This window comes from Canis lupus, chromosome 10, assembly GCF_003254725.2.
Source record: "Canis lupus dingo isolate Sandy chromosome 10, ASM325472v2, whole genome shotgun sequence".
Classification (NCBI taxonomy): Eukaryota; Metazoa; Chordata; class Mammalia; order Carnivora; family Canidae; genus Canis; species Canis lupus.
In genome coordinates, this window is record NC_064252.1 from 8,992,545 (window position 1) to 9,009,079 (window position 16,535).

Genomic DNA, 16,535 nt, shown 5'->3' on the forward strand with positions numbered 1-16,535 from the left:
CTCCCCCTAAAATCCTTTAAAAATTCATATTTTAAAAAACCAGTCATGTGCTTACATGTCAAATGTGTATTTGCACTTAGATTCCAATTCTGCGCTATAATCTAGATGCATCATCATGGTTTATATGTACATTTTAGGCCCCTGGGCTTTGGCTAAATCAGGAGAAAGACTGGTGAGCAAAGAAAGCAATTCTTGTACCCTGTGGGAGGTTCAAGTCTCCAGAGAGAATTGTGGTGGAGGCCCTTGGCAAGAGAGAGATGAAATATGTTACTCTCCAGAGTCAGGATGCAAACTGACCACCTTGTGTAGGATTTTCCCCGTCTCCTCCGTGTACCACCCCGATCCTTCTACTAGAAGAATTATTTAGAGGGACACCTGAGTGGCTCAGATGTTGAGCATCTGCCTTTGGCTCAGGGCGTGATCCCAAGGTCCCAGGATCGAGTCCCACATCGGGCTCCTCACAGGGAGCCTGCTTCTCCCTCTGCCTGTGTCTCTGCCTCTCTCTCTCTGTGTCTCTCATGAATAAATACATAAAATCTTAAAAAAAAAAAAAGAAAGGTGATGGTCTGTGTTTCAGCAAGTAGCTTTGTGGGAAAGAATAGAAGAAATAGGTTGTGAAAACCCTAAATTGACAGCGTAGGCCATTACGTGTTTCTTGTCTATCTCCTTGGTAAGCACGGTAGCTAGAGAGCTGCCCTTTTGTTCAACTATATTGTTATAGGATTGTAGTTATTTTATGTTGTCTTTATTTTACTGGTCTGTCTTTACCCCCACGGGACAAACATACTCCATTGACCTTGTATGATGGCTGAAGGCGGTGTATGAATGCTCTATTTAGGGCTGCAGTGAGGGAAGGAATCCGGGCAGAGCTCGTTGTTGATGGGGCTTTTGCAGTTCCTACTTTCTTAAACAGAACATGCTTCTTCCTCAGCCACTGTTGACTTTTATTTAGAACTTTTATTTAGAACACTGCACTCAAAATTCGTGTTATGCACTAAAGCCTGCTGGTGAACAACTTGTCTTTTCATCAACTATCTTCATTGAAAGTGTAAATGCAGTGCCCTAGATTCTTACTGATGCCCTCTCACTGGCCCACAGTCCTCTGTGGGTTTTATTGCATCACCCCTTGTGGTTACCCCACTTTCCTTAAGTGTGTCTGAAGCGTGAGTCAACAGTTGCTCAAAGCTCCCCACCAGCTTTGCTGAGGGTCAAATAAAAGAATCAGATTGTGGATTTTGTTTTTGATGCTTGCCTTTTTTTTTTCTTTTGTGCCCAGGAAAGATCTATTCTTCAGGAATTCTAAGTGTTTTATAAATTCAGCTTTTGCATCCTCGTGGGTCTAAGCTTTTTAGAGCTGGAGTTGAGGAAGAAGAGGGCAAGATGTTTGACACTGAAACTCTGGCATTCAGGGTTTTCCTGTCCTTCTCTGCTGAAATCAAGCATGTGCGTGCAGAGGGTGGGGGTGTGTGCAGAAGAGAGCTGGGTGGTCAGTGCAGCAGAAGTGGAGGGGGAGAGGGTGGGGTTCTGGGAATGGGACCTCTCTGCCCGTCTCACCTCCTGGCACAGCTGGCAAGCTCCTGCATTAGAGCCCCCAGCCCTCCGAAATGATCAAGGGGTCTCCAGAAGGCCCACCTTGGTGGGAACAGCTGAAGTGCACACATACCTATGGAAGAAGTAATTATGAACTAAATGTTCTTATCTGGAACTGGAGAGAAGGCAGGGGCTGGCTCTAGTGGACTCCTCATGTTCAGAGGTTTGTCAGGATAGTCAACAGTATTTTCCCGGACGCCTGGGTGGCCCAGCAGTTGAGTGTCTGCCTTTGGCTCAGGGCATGATCCCGGGGTCCTAGGATCGAGACCCTCAACAGCCTTCTTGCAAGAAGCCTGATTCTCCCTCTGCCTGTATCTCTGCCTCTCTCTGTGTGTCTCTCATGAGTAAATAAATAAAATCTTTAAAAAAACAAAACAAAACACTATTTTCCAAGTGAGATGGATGATGAGTGACAAAAATGAGTTGGACCCAGGCTGGCCTTAGAAGCTGCCGTGTTTCAAATATATGAAGAAAAGACAAGGCAAGGAGAAGACTGAGAACTATGATTACTGATATGAGACTGAAGGGTTAGGCCCTCACTGACGTTCTTATAAACGCAAGGGTCACACAATAGATAAACGTCCTAGGACTGATAAATGAGGTGAGCTCTTTGGATTTTGCAATTCTCCTGGCCACACTTAAAGGACAGAGAGTGACATCAAGTTTAGAATGTGTTCTTCATAAAGGGTCCTGGGGAATGTCTTCATGCTGTTGTCAACTTTGTTGTAGACAAAGCCCGCACTAGAATTCTTAAAGGCCTCAACTCTGAATCTCGAAATAGAACTAGGACTCTGAATACTCTGGATGGTTAGAACACCTGCAACTCAGACTGCGAAGCCAGGTTCTTCCTGTCAGCCTACATGTACAGGGACAGCAAGGACTTCTGGAACTTTTGTAAGGTCCAGTATTTGTTCAGGATTAAGAATTTCTTGTTCTTATCCTGTAGCTATTACTGCATTAAAAAAATTATTTATTTTACAGAGAGAAAAGAGAGAGAGACATGAGTGGGAGGGACAGAGGGAGAAGGAGAGAGAATCTCAAGCAGACTTTGCCTTGAGTGTGGAGTCCAATGCCGGGCTCAATCTCATGACCCTGAGATCATGATTTGACCGGAAATCAAGAGTTGGACGCTTGACCAATGGTGCCATCCAGGCACCTTGCTCTTACCACCTTTGATAACAATATGTAGTATACAAATATACCACTTGGCATTTTGGATGGGCAGGCCTAGTATTAGCAGCTTTGGTTTCAGAGAACAAAAAAGCCAGCTCTGAATAGCCCCAAGCAAAACTGAGAAATAGATCACCCTCTCTTGGCCCACCTCCCCACCTCTTTTATCAATACCCATCTGCTCTCTTACCATGAGTTACTGATTTTCATCTTCCCTCTCATTTATTGAACATTATCCTATGCTGGGTAGTAGGCTGCTTATATTCAGTTCTGTGAATTCTGTTGTTTGCCCCATTTCACATGTGAGGACAACATTGAGGCGTATGGGGTATAGTAACCCCCGTGGCCACATTGCCAGAGAAAGGCAGGCTGGGACTCACGCCGGCTGTGGGCCACGTGAAATGCATGGGCTTAACCTTTCCCATCCCTGCTGTGGCGGCGCTTTGAAGGTAAAAGTAAGCTGATGCTTACCTTACTGTCAGCCAAGATATTGAGTGATTATTAAGATTTTTCTGTGACAAGGAGACAAAACTGACTCTAAGCACCTTGCCTTTACCTCTGTAGATACTTGGTTTTTTTTAATTTTTTGAAAAATATATTTTTTTATTTATCTGACAGAGAGATAGAGAGAACCAGAGAGCACAAGAAAGGGGAATGGCGGATGGAGAGGGAGAAGCAGGCTCCCTGCTGAGCAGGGAGCCCAATGCCAGGCAATCCCAGGACCCTGGGATCCTGACCCGAGCCAAAGGCAGATGCCCAACCTACTGAGCCACCCAGGTGCCCTTTTATGTTTTAAATAAGACTCAAGGGCAGCCCCAGTGGCGCAGCGGTTTAGCGCTGCCTGCAGCCCGGGGTGTGATCCTGGAGACCCTGGATTGAGTCCTGCGTCCGGAACTCTGCATGGAGCCTGTGTCGCTGCCTCTCTCTCTGTGTGTGTCTCTATGAATAAATAAACAAAATCTTTTAAGAATAAATAAACAAACAAACAAACAAATAAATAAATAAGACTCAAAGACATTTTTGTCATTAGTCCCTGGAAAGTCCATAGAGCTGGGACAGTAGACCAGGGTTATCCGTAAGACGGGGCTGCCAAAGATTCCTCACATCTCTGCAGGTTGGTGGCTCGTTGCTGATAGGCTGATAAGCTGATAAGCTCCTGAGCTCTGTGCACATCACAGGCACTTGATTGTTAGCTGATTAAAACCCAGTTAGTGGTCTTACTGCGTATCAGAAGGGCGCAAGGAAAGTGGCTTTGGTTAACTTTAGTTTTTCCTGTTGACAAAGCATCAGCTTTATCTGCCAACGCCCTATATGTATCTATACACTTGAAAAGTGCACTATTCCTAGGTCAGGTCTCCATTTTATTTCATTTTTTTAAGGGATTTATTTATTTGAGAGAGAGAGGGAGGCAGCACGGGAGCTAGAGAGTGTGCGGATGAAGCGGGGGAGAGATGGAGAAGAGAGGGAGAAAGAGAATCCCAAGCAGACTGCCTGCTGAGCATGGAGCCCCAACAGGGGCTGAGACCTCAGGACCCTGAGACCATGACCTGAGCTGAAATCAACAGTCAGTCGCTCAACTGACTGAGCCACCCAGGCACCCAGGTTTTCATTTTAGAGTTTTATATACTACTTGTATTTATACTTTAAGAAGAATAAGAAAATACCCCTAGCTCATGAAAAACTGTGCGTGGCTTTGTTTTGTTAGTGTTTGGCATTAACCAGAAATGAAGGTGAGCTTGTCGTTTTTTTCCCACCGGAATGTCATTGTGATGTTTTTGTCTTGTTTGTCCTCGATCATGATTTTAGTGCAAACATACTTTTGGATGATCAGTTTCAACCCAAGCTAACTGATTTTGGCATGGCGCACTTCCGACCCCACCTGGAACACCAGAGCTGTACCATAAGCGTGGCCAGCAGCAGCAGTAAACATCTGTGGTACATGCCTGAAGAGTACATCAGACAGGGCAAACTTTCCATTAAAACGGATGTCTATAGCTTTGGAATTGTAAGTACCAAGTACCAGTCAACAAAGGAGGAAAGCTTATTCCCAGGAATGCTCTAAATTCTAAGAACTTTTTAAGGGCTTTTGACTGTTACTCATCGTCTTATACATTAATTTTGTGTAATCAAAGAGTAAAATATAAAGTCATTAATTAGAATGAACGATATCTATTGTTAAAGTTAATCACTGCAACTAATTCTGCGTATATATCTTACATATGTTTGTAGTTGACTTTCTCTGTATTCTTTATAGGTAATAATGGAGGTTCTAACAGGCTGTAAAGTGGTGTTAGATGATCCAAAGCATATCCAGCTGGTGAGAATCGTCTTCATCTCTGTTCCGATCTCTTGGTCATTTTTGGGGTAGAGTTCTAAAAGATAAATTGTCTTCTTCTCTTTCTAGAGGGATCTCCTTATGGAATTGATGGAGAAGAGAGGCCTCGATTCATGTCTTTCATTTCTAGATAAGAAAGTGCATCCCTGTCCTCGGAACTTCTCTGCCAAGCTCTTCTCTTTGGCAGGCCAGTGTGCTACCTCGCGGGCAAAGTTAAGACCATCAATGGATGAAGTGCGTACACATGGTTTTACTCAAAACCAAGCCCACAGAACCATGGAAAAATCTAAATTGGATAAATTGTGTGTCTAAGTGAATTCTTTATCAATGAGGCAAATCCAGCTCCTCACACAGAGTTCTAACCTAATGGTTCTTCCAAGTCAACAAGTCACATTATTTGGTATTCTGGTAGAGGTCGTTGCTGCGTGGGAATAGGGCACCACAAGAGATTTAATGAAAAGACTGAAGTGAGCAGCTTGGAGAGAATTTTATTCGACCTTCATTAAGAGATTTGGTCCATTAAAAATGCATTTCATATTTCCTCTATTGATTTTTAAAATTTACTCTTCAATTTCATCATCCATTGAGTTAGTTGTTTATTTGTTCAACAAATATGTAGCTGGTGCTTACTTTGCATGTGCCAGACTTAGTATTGGATACGGAGGATGCAACAGTAATCAAGATACAGTTGTTGCCCTCAGCCTCAAATGAGAGTCAGATTAGTTCAAGTGGCTTTTCAATACAGAGAGATAAGCATAATGGTAGGTGGAAGCCCAGGTCAACATGCGAGCATAGAGTCAGAATAGAAAGGCATTTTAGTCGAAGAGAATTTATACTTGCAAAGCTCAGAGGTAACGGATTTTTCAGCACTGATACTGCAGGTAGTTCATGGAAGTGGGAGGTGGTGAGGCAAAAGCTGGAGTGCTTAAAATCATAGAAAGTTCCAGGTGATAGAGGGACGTGAATTCCATTCTGGGATTTTGGGTTTATCCTGAATCTACAGCAGAGCCATGAAAGGGTTTTCAACAAGAGATCAGCACAATCAGAATATGAAGAGCACTGGCATGGGAGTCAGGAGAGCTATATTTTAGGCCTGGCACCACCAGTGAGAGCTATGTGACCTGGTATCTTGGGCCTTTTAAAAAGAGCTGTGAGATATATAGTGGAAGAAACCTGGAGTTGGGAGCCAGATCTGAGGTCAAGCAACAGATCTGCTCCTTCCTGGCTAGTGATCTTTTCTGAGCCTCAGCTTTATTATCTGTAAAATGAGGATAACAGTATTGTTTGTGCAGAATAAACGAGGTAATGCATGTGAAGGCACTTTGCAAATAGTAAAGCTCTCTAAATATATTTTTAAAAATGACGTGTGTGTGAAGGGAGGCTACATGTTCTTTTAAATCAGGTCAGTAGTTCTTGGTTTGGGCTGCATGTCCAAACCAACGGAGAAGCTTTTAAAATACAGATTCCTGGGCCCCTATCTTCATATTTTTTTCAGTGATGATCTTTAGGTTGGGACCAGGGGATCTGTATTTTAAGAAAGCTCCTATATGTAAATCTGGCATTTGAGAACTACGGATTGGGTCCCCCGTCCTCTGACACTTTCCGGTACTCCACATATTAAGGTTGAAGTGAAAAATGGACAGAGACCCAGCCAAGGTCCCACAGCAGCTGGGGGCAAATCTAAGCCTTAACTCAGGTCCCTTGATGTTTACTTCATTGCAGCTTCTTTTATATTTGGTTTCAAGTCTCTTAATTTACTCATTAAACTGAAGGGGTTTAAGCTAATCTTCAATACCTTCTCATTCAAAACTCTATAGTTGAATTTATTTCATGAAAATACAAGAACATTCCTTAGCAGGTAGATGGAAATAAGGTAAAAGGAGAGGTTATTCAAGCTTAACTCCATGTTTGTTTGCTTCTTGGTTAACCAGGTCCTAACTACTCTTGAAAGTACTCAAGCCAGCTTATATTTTGCTGAAGATCCTCCCACCTCCCTAAAGTCCTTCAGGTGTCCTTCTCCTCTCTTCTTGGAGAACGTACCAAGTATTCCAGTGGAAGATGATGAAAACCAGAATAATCATTCACTGCCTCATGATAAAGGTTTGAGAAAAGTTGGAGTGACTCAGAAAGTTCCATTCGAATGCAGCCAGTCTGAGGTTACGTTTCTGGGTTTTGACCGAAAGACAGGCAGTGAGAGGAATGAGGATACCTGCGACAGGCCCAGTTCTTCTTGTAAAGAAAGTGGGTCTCCAAAGCATGTAGCTCTATCCCAGGACCCAGGGGCCTATGGTACGGATGTGGACCCTTCTGTAGAAGCTCCAGGCCATTCTTACAGGAGCAGGCCAGTGGAGACCAGCTGTTCCTGTGAATTTTCCTGGAACGAATGTGAACAGTATAAAAGGGAATCGATTTCACCAGACGATAAAGAAGAAAGCAAGTAATTGCTAAGGCACCCGAGGACAGGTATCGTCTTGGGAAAACATTGTCACCATAAGTGATGCTAAGAGGACTATCAATGGTGAGTTTGGGTGATGCAGGTCAACAATCTGGACGATGTTATTCCTTCCTTCCCAATTCCCAAAACAGAGTGGCTTAAACCTAGTCTAAGTTAGAGCCATTCAAAATTACTTAAGATCATGACCTTTGACTTCAGACAAACAAAACCTACCAAAAAGGGACTGGATTCTGTTGTCTTCGTCATCATCAACATGAGCCCTCAGAGCCTCCAGTCTGCTATGTACGGTCAGTTCAGTTAGATTCCATTGTTCTGTTTAGCTTGCTTGAGATGGTTGTAGGAAGTGTCTAATTTGTAAATGTTAGCAGATGCCTTTTTAAATAATTGCCCTTTTGTTTACTTCAGTTAACCCTTAGTATTTTTTCTGTTCATCCCTATCAAGCCTGCCTGTCTGAAAATGAGCCAGATTCGCTCCCGACTATGACATGTTCTGTGGAAAGAGGGAATTCTTGTCCAAGATCTGTATTTCTGTATTTAAACTCTTAGGATAGTTTATCATGTATCATATAGTTGTTGGCTATTGTTACAATTTTTTTTTTGCAAACTATTATATCTTGAGTAGAATGTATGAAATTTTAATCAGGTAATTTTTATTTCTGAGAAAATCGCTGGTCACAAGGGCCGATGTCAGCTTTTAGTTTGATTCTATACCAGCCAACTCTGTGCCTCTACCTCCTGTTTACTGGATCTCCCCCTGTGGAAATCCTACCTGTCCTTCAAGGCTCAGAAGTGCCTCTTCCAGGAAGCTTCCTAAATCTCTCCACCCAGAAGTACTCACTTCATCAGCATTGCCACAGCATTGTTTTTGTGTTTCTATTTTATATTTGTTACTTACTGAATTATATCAAAGTTGCCTGTGCCATCCAGTCTCTCTGACTGGCTTGTAAACTACCTGTATTAATTTCCTTTTGTTGCTATAACAAATTATAACAAACTTACTGGGTTAAAACAGTGTAAGTTGGGGTGCCTGGCTGGCTCAGTTGGTAGAGCATCTGACTCCTGATCTTAGGGTTGTGAGTTTGAGCTCTACAATGGGTATAGAGATTACTTAAAAAAAAAAAACCAAAAAAAAAAAAAACCAGACAAACAATATAATTTAGTTATTTTACAGTGCTGACGGTCAGAGGTCCTTGACGTTCTTTCTGGAGACTCTAGGGGAGAATTTGTCCCCTTGCCTTTTCTAGCTTCTAGAGACTGCATTCACTGACTCGTGGCCTCTTTCTCCATTCTCAGAGCCAGTATGTGGCATCTTTGAATCTTTGAAGATTTCTCTTTCTTTCTCTCTTTGATCTTTTCTTCATCACCTTTTTCTCTTACTTTGGGCCTCCTGCTTCTCTTAAGGATCCTTGTGTTTGTGTTGGGCCCACTCAGATAATCCACAGAAATCTCTGCATCTCAGGACACTTAATTTAATCACATCTGCAATGTCTCTTTTCTCCTGTAAAGTCATTCACAGGTTTCTGGGATTAGGACATGGATATCCTGCTGGGGGGGGGGGGGAGGGGAGGACACATTACTCTGTCACATTCCCTGAGTGTGTAGGACTCATCTCTTCAAGGCCCACATTAGCCTGTACAGAGCTGTTGTTTCCTTACAAGTGAAGTTGAATTAAATTATCTCTAAGAACCCACATAATAAGAAATTCAGCTATGGTAAACATTGCTGAATAAAGTGGGGATAAGGACTGTCTTCATGATGATGAATAGAAATACTCCACAAAAACCATTTCCATAGGATTAATGGAATTTCCTTCTCTAGCACATTTATAATAAAAGGGTAGACCTCTAGCCTTCTATAGACATTTTTTTCTTTTTCTTTCCTTCCTTCCTTCCTTCCTTCCTTCCTTCCTTCCTTCTTTTCTTTCTTCCTTTATTTTTTTATTATTATTATTTTTGGTGAGTTAGTACAGTTAGGTTAATCATAGTGAGATTGGAGGCCAGATTTCAGATTTAAGAACAAATGATTAAAGAAGAAAGTCATCAGGAATCAGGGTCAGGTTAAGAGACCAAGGTCAGAAACATGAAGCTATAATTCTGGGAAAAAGGATCTCATGATGAGGTTCAAATAGAATATGCCTTAGTCTGATTGGCAGTCCACATAAAGGTCCAGGTAAACAGTTGAGAGAAGTCATGCTCAGGCTGGCCCTCACGTGCCCTGACTGCCCTTCACTGTCTTGCCCATATGTTCATGGCATGTGTTGACAATGCTCCCAAATCGCCCATGTGCCAAAATTAGTAGGGACAAACAATTGGACTAGACTTTGTATGATTTCTTGTGACCTGTCCTAGTTTGGCAGCTCTCGATTACACATGTTAATGAAAAGAAGTATAAAAGCTTTTGGTGTTTGGCTTTATATATTATAAACCATCAGGATTTAGCTTATCTTAGAAACATAATCTGAAACTATTTTGGCTGAATTGGGGAAATTAGCCTGGCATTGTGTGAAGTTGCCACTAGTAATTCAAAAGAAGTAATCAAGACGATCAAGAATTGACTTTATGTTGAACTGTTTTTTGCCTTGAGTCTGGACCTCCCAGTACCCTCGGTGAGATGGTCATAAAGGAAGCTGTGATGAACACCAAGCCTGAGCCATTACTTGGCACATGGAATTATGTTGGAATTATGTTGATTTGAATTCTCTTAGCAGTGTTTCCCAAACTTCAGTGTGCATCCAAATGATGCGGAAGTCTTGTTAAGAACAAATTGCTGAACAAACAAACAACAAACAAACAAATTGCTGGACCCCACTCAGTTTCTGATGCAGTAGTTCTGGGGTTAGGGATTTGGCTTTCTAGCAAGTTCCCAGATACTGCTCATGCTGCTGCTGTTCAGACCACTCTTTGAGAACCTCTGCCTTAGAGTGTTCTCAAATAGTCATAGATCAGTACCTTTCCATCTAGGTGTATGGTTTTTGAGAGAGTAATCATTTAAAAAAATTCTTTTATATTTACCCTCTTACTTAAGCTTTTAGTTATTTGGAGTAAGAGCTCTAGAAATATTGTTAATCAGTCATCTTTTCTGATGCAGTCACCTTGCTAGGGTATGACTACTTTGTACATCTTAAAGAACAAGTCAGATTATCTGGCAATAACCTGATCAATGATATGGCAGGCAGATGCCACTGTGGCTGAAAATTAGAAGAATCTTCTATTGAGTAAACTAGTCCTCCTTGATTTGCCTTCTGGTGTGTTAATACAGGGTCATTGATAGGAATTAAATCTTGCACACTGCTCTGGGCAATAAGAGAGGACCTCCATGGCTTCATAATGTGGAGACTCAGGTACATGAAGAAACCAAGAATGAGCCTTTAAGTGTTCCCTTTGATCAGCAAAGATCAATTAGTAAAGAATTTCACTCATTTTCACCTATATAATGCACCATGGGCAATCCCCCAGGCCAATCTTATTTACTTGTTAGGTTTTTTGGCCTCACTTTATAATGTCCCAAAGCACAGGGAAAATATTTCGTGGTCTTTGAAAACAGGTATGGGACTTCTGGCATAATCACTTTTATTGACTTCTTGAGAATTGTTATAATGATCCGAAACTCGCTGCGTTATCGTGTAGCCTCATGGGATGGTATGTTAGCCTGTGTAAACAGCTTCTATGACTTGAGATGTGGTGAGTCTAGGAAATGAGGGTTAGCCTGAGTAGCATTTATCAAGCACTGTGTTGGCTCCTAGGACACTGAGGAAGGAGGAAAGGCAACTAGCCAACTCAACAGTTTGGTAACATCTGGTATTTGAACCACAAACCAATGGAACTAAAAATAAAAGGGTAAGGAGGTTACTGTGTACTTATGAGAGAGGAAGGAAGGCTTCTTGGAGAAGCTTGCTGGAGAGAGAGAGGGAGGAAGAGAAATAGAAAAGGGGGCCCAGGATGGACATCCAGAGGTTTGGGGGCCAGGAGCTCTCGCAGAACTCCACACAACACAGGCCCTGGGGCTGGAAGGATGGGCAAGGGCAAAGGGAGCTGGGTCCAGAGGTTTCTGTGTTTTTTTTCCCTGTTTAGCCTTCGCAGCCACCCCAAAGGTCTGAACCCTTTTTAGAGGTGAGAAGACTTATTTACAGAGGGTAAGGAACATGCCTGAGGGCCTCCCATATCTGGGAGAGCCCAGATTTGAATGCACATCTCTCTGGTTTCAAGGCCCACACCCTTTCTCGTACTGCATGTTACAGAGAAGCCCCCACAGATCCAAGCTCTTATGAAAAGGCATAGATGTCATTTGTTGAATCCACAAGGTTTCAGTGAGGACACAAGGCTTGACATGTCTTCCTCCTTTTTTCACTATCCTGCTTCTCTGTTAACAGTTATCCACTTTGTCATTAGATGTGAGTTAAATATATCCACTGATCCAACCATTCATTCATTGAATAAACATTTATCAACATTTGTGTCAGGTACTGTTCTGGGGAGCTGGGGACGCAGTGAAGATCACACCCAACAAAGATCTCTGATCTCATGGAGCTTATGTTCAAGGGAATAAATGAATGAATGAATGAAAGGAAACACCATTCCTTTAATCTCAATTCTTTTTTTTTTCCGTATCATTATTTTCAATGTCCAATGGTTATAATATGAGAGCCAGGGTTTTCTCCTCAACTCAAGTTTATAAATTTTCAATTGGCTTGTGAGGCCAATAGGAATACTTCTTCTTGTCTAATTTGGTTTCTGGGAAGACTTCATTCAGGTCCTCAATGGTCATCTGATCAAATGGAATTATGTTCTTCATCTTCTCCAGCTCTTTTTCATATTCTTCAATCCTGGCCTTTGAGAGGGACGAAAACTCAGCACAGCTTTTCACATCTTCTTTTTCCTCAGCATCCACCTGGACAGTGTATTTGTCCTCTGGCACAGGAAACTTCAGGGCATTAAACTTCTTCTCAAAGTCATCTACCAAACCAGCCTTTGCCACATTGGCCTTGTAGTAAGCCCAGTCGATAGCAGGTGGTTTCTCAGGAAGAGTAGCCAACCTGGAGGTAAGCATCTCATTCCAGGATTTCAGGGAGTTGGCAATGGCCTTCTGGTTTCGGGGTATGATCTCCCCAAAAGCTACCCAGTCAATGGTTTTTAGAGCAAGTTTTTGCCCAGCCATCTTGAGATCCTTCACCGACCCCCTTTCATCTCAATTCTAATGCTCACTGGTGGCTCTCCAGGAGACCAGCCTCCCTGAGCCATCTCGCAGAGAGTGTTGTCTGGACTCAGACTCTGGCTTCTTCGCCAGATCTTTCTAGGGGTTCACAGAGACTTCTCCTTATCCTGTTGTACAGCTAATGTCTCTACAGTGGCTTGTTGCTTTGCTACTAGTGTGCACTAGGCAGGATGACATGGTTTGCAGCCACCGTAACAGACCTTCTTCTTCCATTGACCTATGATTTCTTCAGGATATTTATTTGGCTACTCATGGCATCTTCATCTGGCTTCTTCTAAGGACCCAAAGCACCTACACATGCCTCACCTCCCTATCACTCCAAAATGTAGTTATTGACTTCTCTCTTCTCCACAAAACTGAAAATTCCTTGAGAGCAGGGCCTATATCCTGCTCATTTTTGTATCTCTAACAACTAACATGGTATCTGGCACGTAATGGGGCCCAATAAATATTTGTAAAGTGAATGAACTAAATATTCCTTTAAAACATCTTCAAATCATTGGTACCTAGTATATCAACACTGTCATCTACATTGTTCCCAAAGTGCCATGTTTCTAAGATCCATTCTACTGGCATTCATTTGCCTAGATGGTTCCATACTGCTATTTGTGGATAAAAAGTTATTAATGTCAAATATTAATATCTGAGGTATCTCTGAAAAGAGGAATTAGACATTGTGTACATTGCTTATAAATTTGCTTCATGGTGGAAAATATTCCCAAACCATTTCTAAGTAATCACAGACCAACATCTTGATAAAAGATAAACTGATACTTGTGATAGTTTGTTTCCATCTTTCTGTCAAATTATTTATAAATATTTGATGGTCTATTGAACATGACATGCAAGTATTTTCTTGGGAGACATTTTTGCTCCAAAGATCTACATTGCCTACCAAACTTTCACTTCAGTGCCTTCTTATTGATGTCATCTGCCTCATTGAAAGCTTTGTGGTTACCTCTACAAAGAGCAAGGGGATAGTTCCAAAGCTCTTTATTGGCTCCTTAATTTTAAAATTTCTTACAGAACAACATTAATTGCAATGGAGGGTAAGCAGGTAGAAAGCTTACTTGTGGAGATTCAGACTCGGTTAACATGGAAGTATCTAGTATGTGGTAGATGCCTTCATCACTTAGGCTTTGAATGCCTAGTGAGCTGGGAAAGTTGACTCTTATCTGGAGTCACACCAATATTGAAGTGGGGATGCAAACTGAAAACTCTTTATTCCTGATTTATTCAAATCAGGAAATACCTGCTCTGAAAAAGGGGAACTTAAAAAAAATAAAGGCATCCTCTATTTGAGAATTTTTAAAAAGTAAATATATGTGTGTTTATTATTTCATTTGTATTATTTTAACACATTTTATTTATTTGACAGAGAGAGGGGGAGAACACAGCATGGGGAGCACCAGGCAGAGGGAGAGGGAGAAGCAGGCTCCCTGCAGAGCAAGGAGCCCAATGATGTGGGGCTCGATCCCAGGACCATGGGATCATGACTTGAGCCAAAGGCAGATGCTCAACCAACTGAACCACCCAGGTGCCCCTACCTTATTGGTATTAATTGTATGCACCCAGATGGGCAAATATTCAAATAATTGACAAGAATATGAGCAAAGGGGCGTTCTTGGTCCTCTTGGCAAGAGTGAAAATTGGTGCAGCTTTTCCAGAAGACAGTATGTATTAAACTTGGCAATATGTGTCAAAAATTCACGATACACTTTCCCAGCAATTTGTTTAGAATCTATCCCAGTGAAAGAAAATCACACAAGTATGTAAACATGAGGGCAAAGAAGTACTTGATGGTGTTTATGATATAAAACTTTGGGAGGTGCCTGGGTGGCTCAGTTGGTTAAGTGCTAGACTCTTGATTTTGGCTCAGGTCATGATCCTAGGGAATCTGCTTGAGATACTCTCTCCCTCTGGCTCTGCCCCTCCTGCTTGTATTCTTTCTCTCTCTCTCTCACATAAATAAATAAATCTTTAAAAACAACAACAACAAAAGCCTTTGGAAATAGCCTAAATATCCTTTAATAAAAAATGGGTTAAATAAATTCCAGCACATATATACCATTAAATCATATGCGACTGTCATTAAAAATCATTTAGGTCTTATTCATTGCTAGGGAAATTGGTCCGTGAAATACTATCAAATGAAAAAGCAGGCTATATAATAATATGTTCAATGTGGGCCCATTTATAATACTGGATATTTTAAAATACTGTATGTTTCATACAGAGATCTTTGCCAAGAGAGGCATCTTTTTCCCGGCCATGGTATTCAGATGATCTTTACTTTAGACTTTTATGTATTTGAAATTTTATAATGAGTATGTATCATTTTTGTTACCAGAAAATAATAAAACTATTTTTATGTTGGAAAAATATCCTATGCATTTCGACATTGGCCTGGCTTTTTGCATACTTCCACCCCTGATAGCAACTGGCAACTACCAATAATCTTCTATTCCATTGCCCTTTATTACACACACACACACACACACACACACACACACACACACAAATCACAAGATCTTTGGAGAGAGAGATTTTTAACCATAAAGTATCTATTCCTCAGACTTGTGTCCCTCTATCCCTTTTAGCCTACATAGAATTTTTAACTTGCTGAAGTTAGCAGACTCGGGGCTGTAGTTATCAGTTGAAAATACAACTTATCACAGTGCAGAGAACATGGGACCGAATACAGTGTTTTTCTCTAGCAGGTGGAGATGGAGCCTATGTAATTAGGCTAATGGGGCCCACAATACATTAATTATAAAGGGAAATAGCAAAAGTGTACTCCAGGGTGAAATACCAGTTCTAACGAGTTCTATCTGGAGGGACTGTTTGTGGGCATAAGTTACGGAGGGCGTAAATATGATAAAAACACTTCCCAGGCAAATCCAGCTAAAAGATAAATTAGTGCTGGCTTTTAAAAAAATTTTTTTAAACATTTTATTTATTTATTCATGAAAGACACAGAGGCAGAGACACAGGCAGAGAGAGAAGCAGGCTCCCTGCAGGAAGCCCGATGTGAGACTCGATCCCGGGACCCCAGGATCACGCCCTGGGCTGAAGGCAGATGCTCAACCGCTGAGCCACCCAGGGGTCCCAGTGTTGGCTTCTTAAGAGCATAACACTGCCACACATTTTGTTCTCTTGATACCAAATTAATGAGTTGCTGCTGTTTTTGTGTTTCTTGGAAGAGAAATGGCAGGTAATACCACTGCCCCATCACTGCGAAGATTTCAGCAACAGAGGTTAAGGGGAGGTTCTGGGGGAACTCAGCCAGCTAAGCATCTGACTCTTGATTTCGGCTCAGGTCATGATCTCAGGGTCCTGGGATCCAGCCTCGAGTTGGGCTCAGCGCTCACCAGGGAGTCTGCTTGAGGATCTCTCTCCCTTTGCCTCTGCCCTTCCTTCTTTACACACACACAAACACACAAACACATGCTCTCTCTCTCTCTTTCTGAAAATAAATAAATAAATAAATAAATAAATAAATAAATAAATAAATAAATAAATAAAAATTTAAAAGGTATTTCTCTAATAAAAATGTATTGCCATGGTGTAGAAGACATAGTCTGACATGTCCTCATATCCCAGCATCATTGGTCCTTGTTTCAGTGGCCATCTGAGTGAACCAAGTAGCATCCCTGCATCACAGTCAAATGATCTCATCAATCACAGTGAAACTACAGCCCACTTTTCTTCAGCCACTGTTTCCAAGGCACACTCTGGACCCCATTCCTACCCGAAACTGCTACACATCAGAAA

At 41.7% G+C, this 16,535-nt stretch overlaps 1 protein-coding gene and 1 long non-coding RNA gene across 3 annotated transcripts in view; one reads left to right on the forward strand and one right to left on the reverse strand.

Moving 5' to 3' along the window:
- IRAK3 (interleukin 1 receptor associated kinase 3) overlaps positions 1-13,257 on the forward strand; it is a 50,934-nt gene extending 37,677 nt beyond the window's left edge. Inside the window, exons 9-12 of the mRNA XM_025476701.3 lie at positions 4,567-4,765; positions 5,015-5,077; positions 5,165-5,329; positions 7,027-13,257. Coding sequence (XP_025332486.1) covers positions 4,567-4,765; positions 5,015-5,077; positions 5,165-5,329; positions 7,027-7,536 — 937 coding nt within the window. The 3' untranslated portion in view covers positions 7,537-13,257. The remainder of the gene's footprint in view (positions 1-4,566; positions 4,766-5,014; positions 5,078-5,164; positions 5,330-7,026) is intronic.
- Positions 1-16,535, reverse strand: part of LOC112677901 (uncharacterized) — a 55,285-nt gene that overhangs the window by 35,575 nt on the left and 3,175 nt on the right. The window lies entirely within an intron of this gene.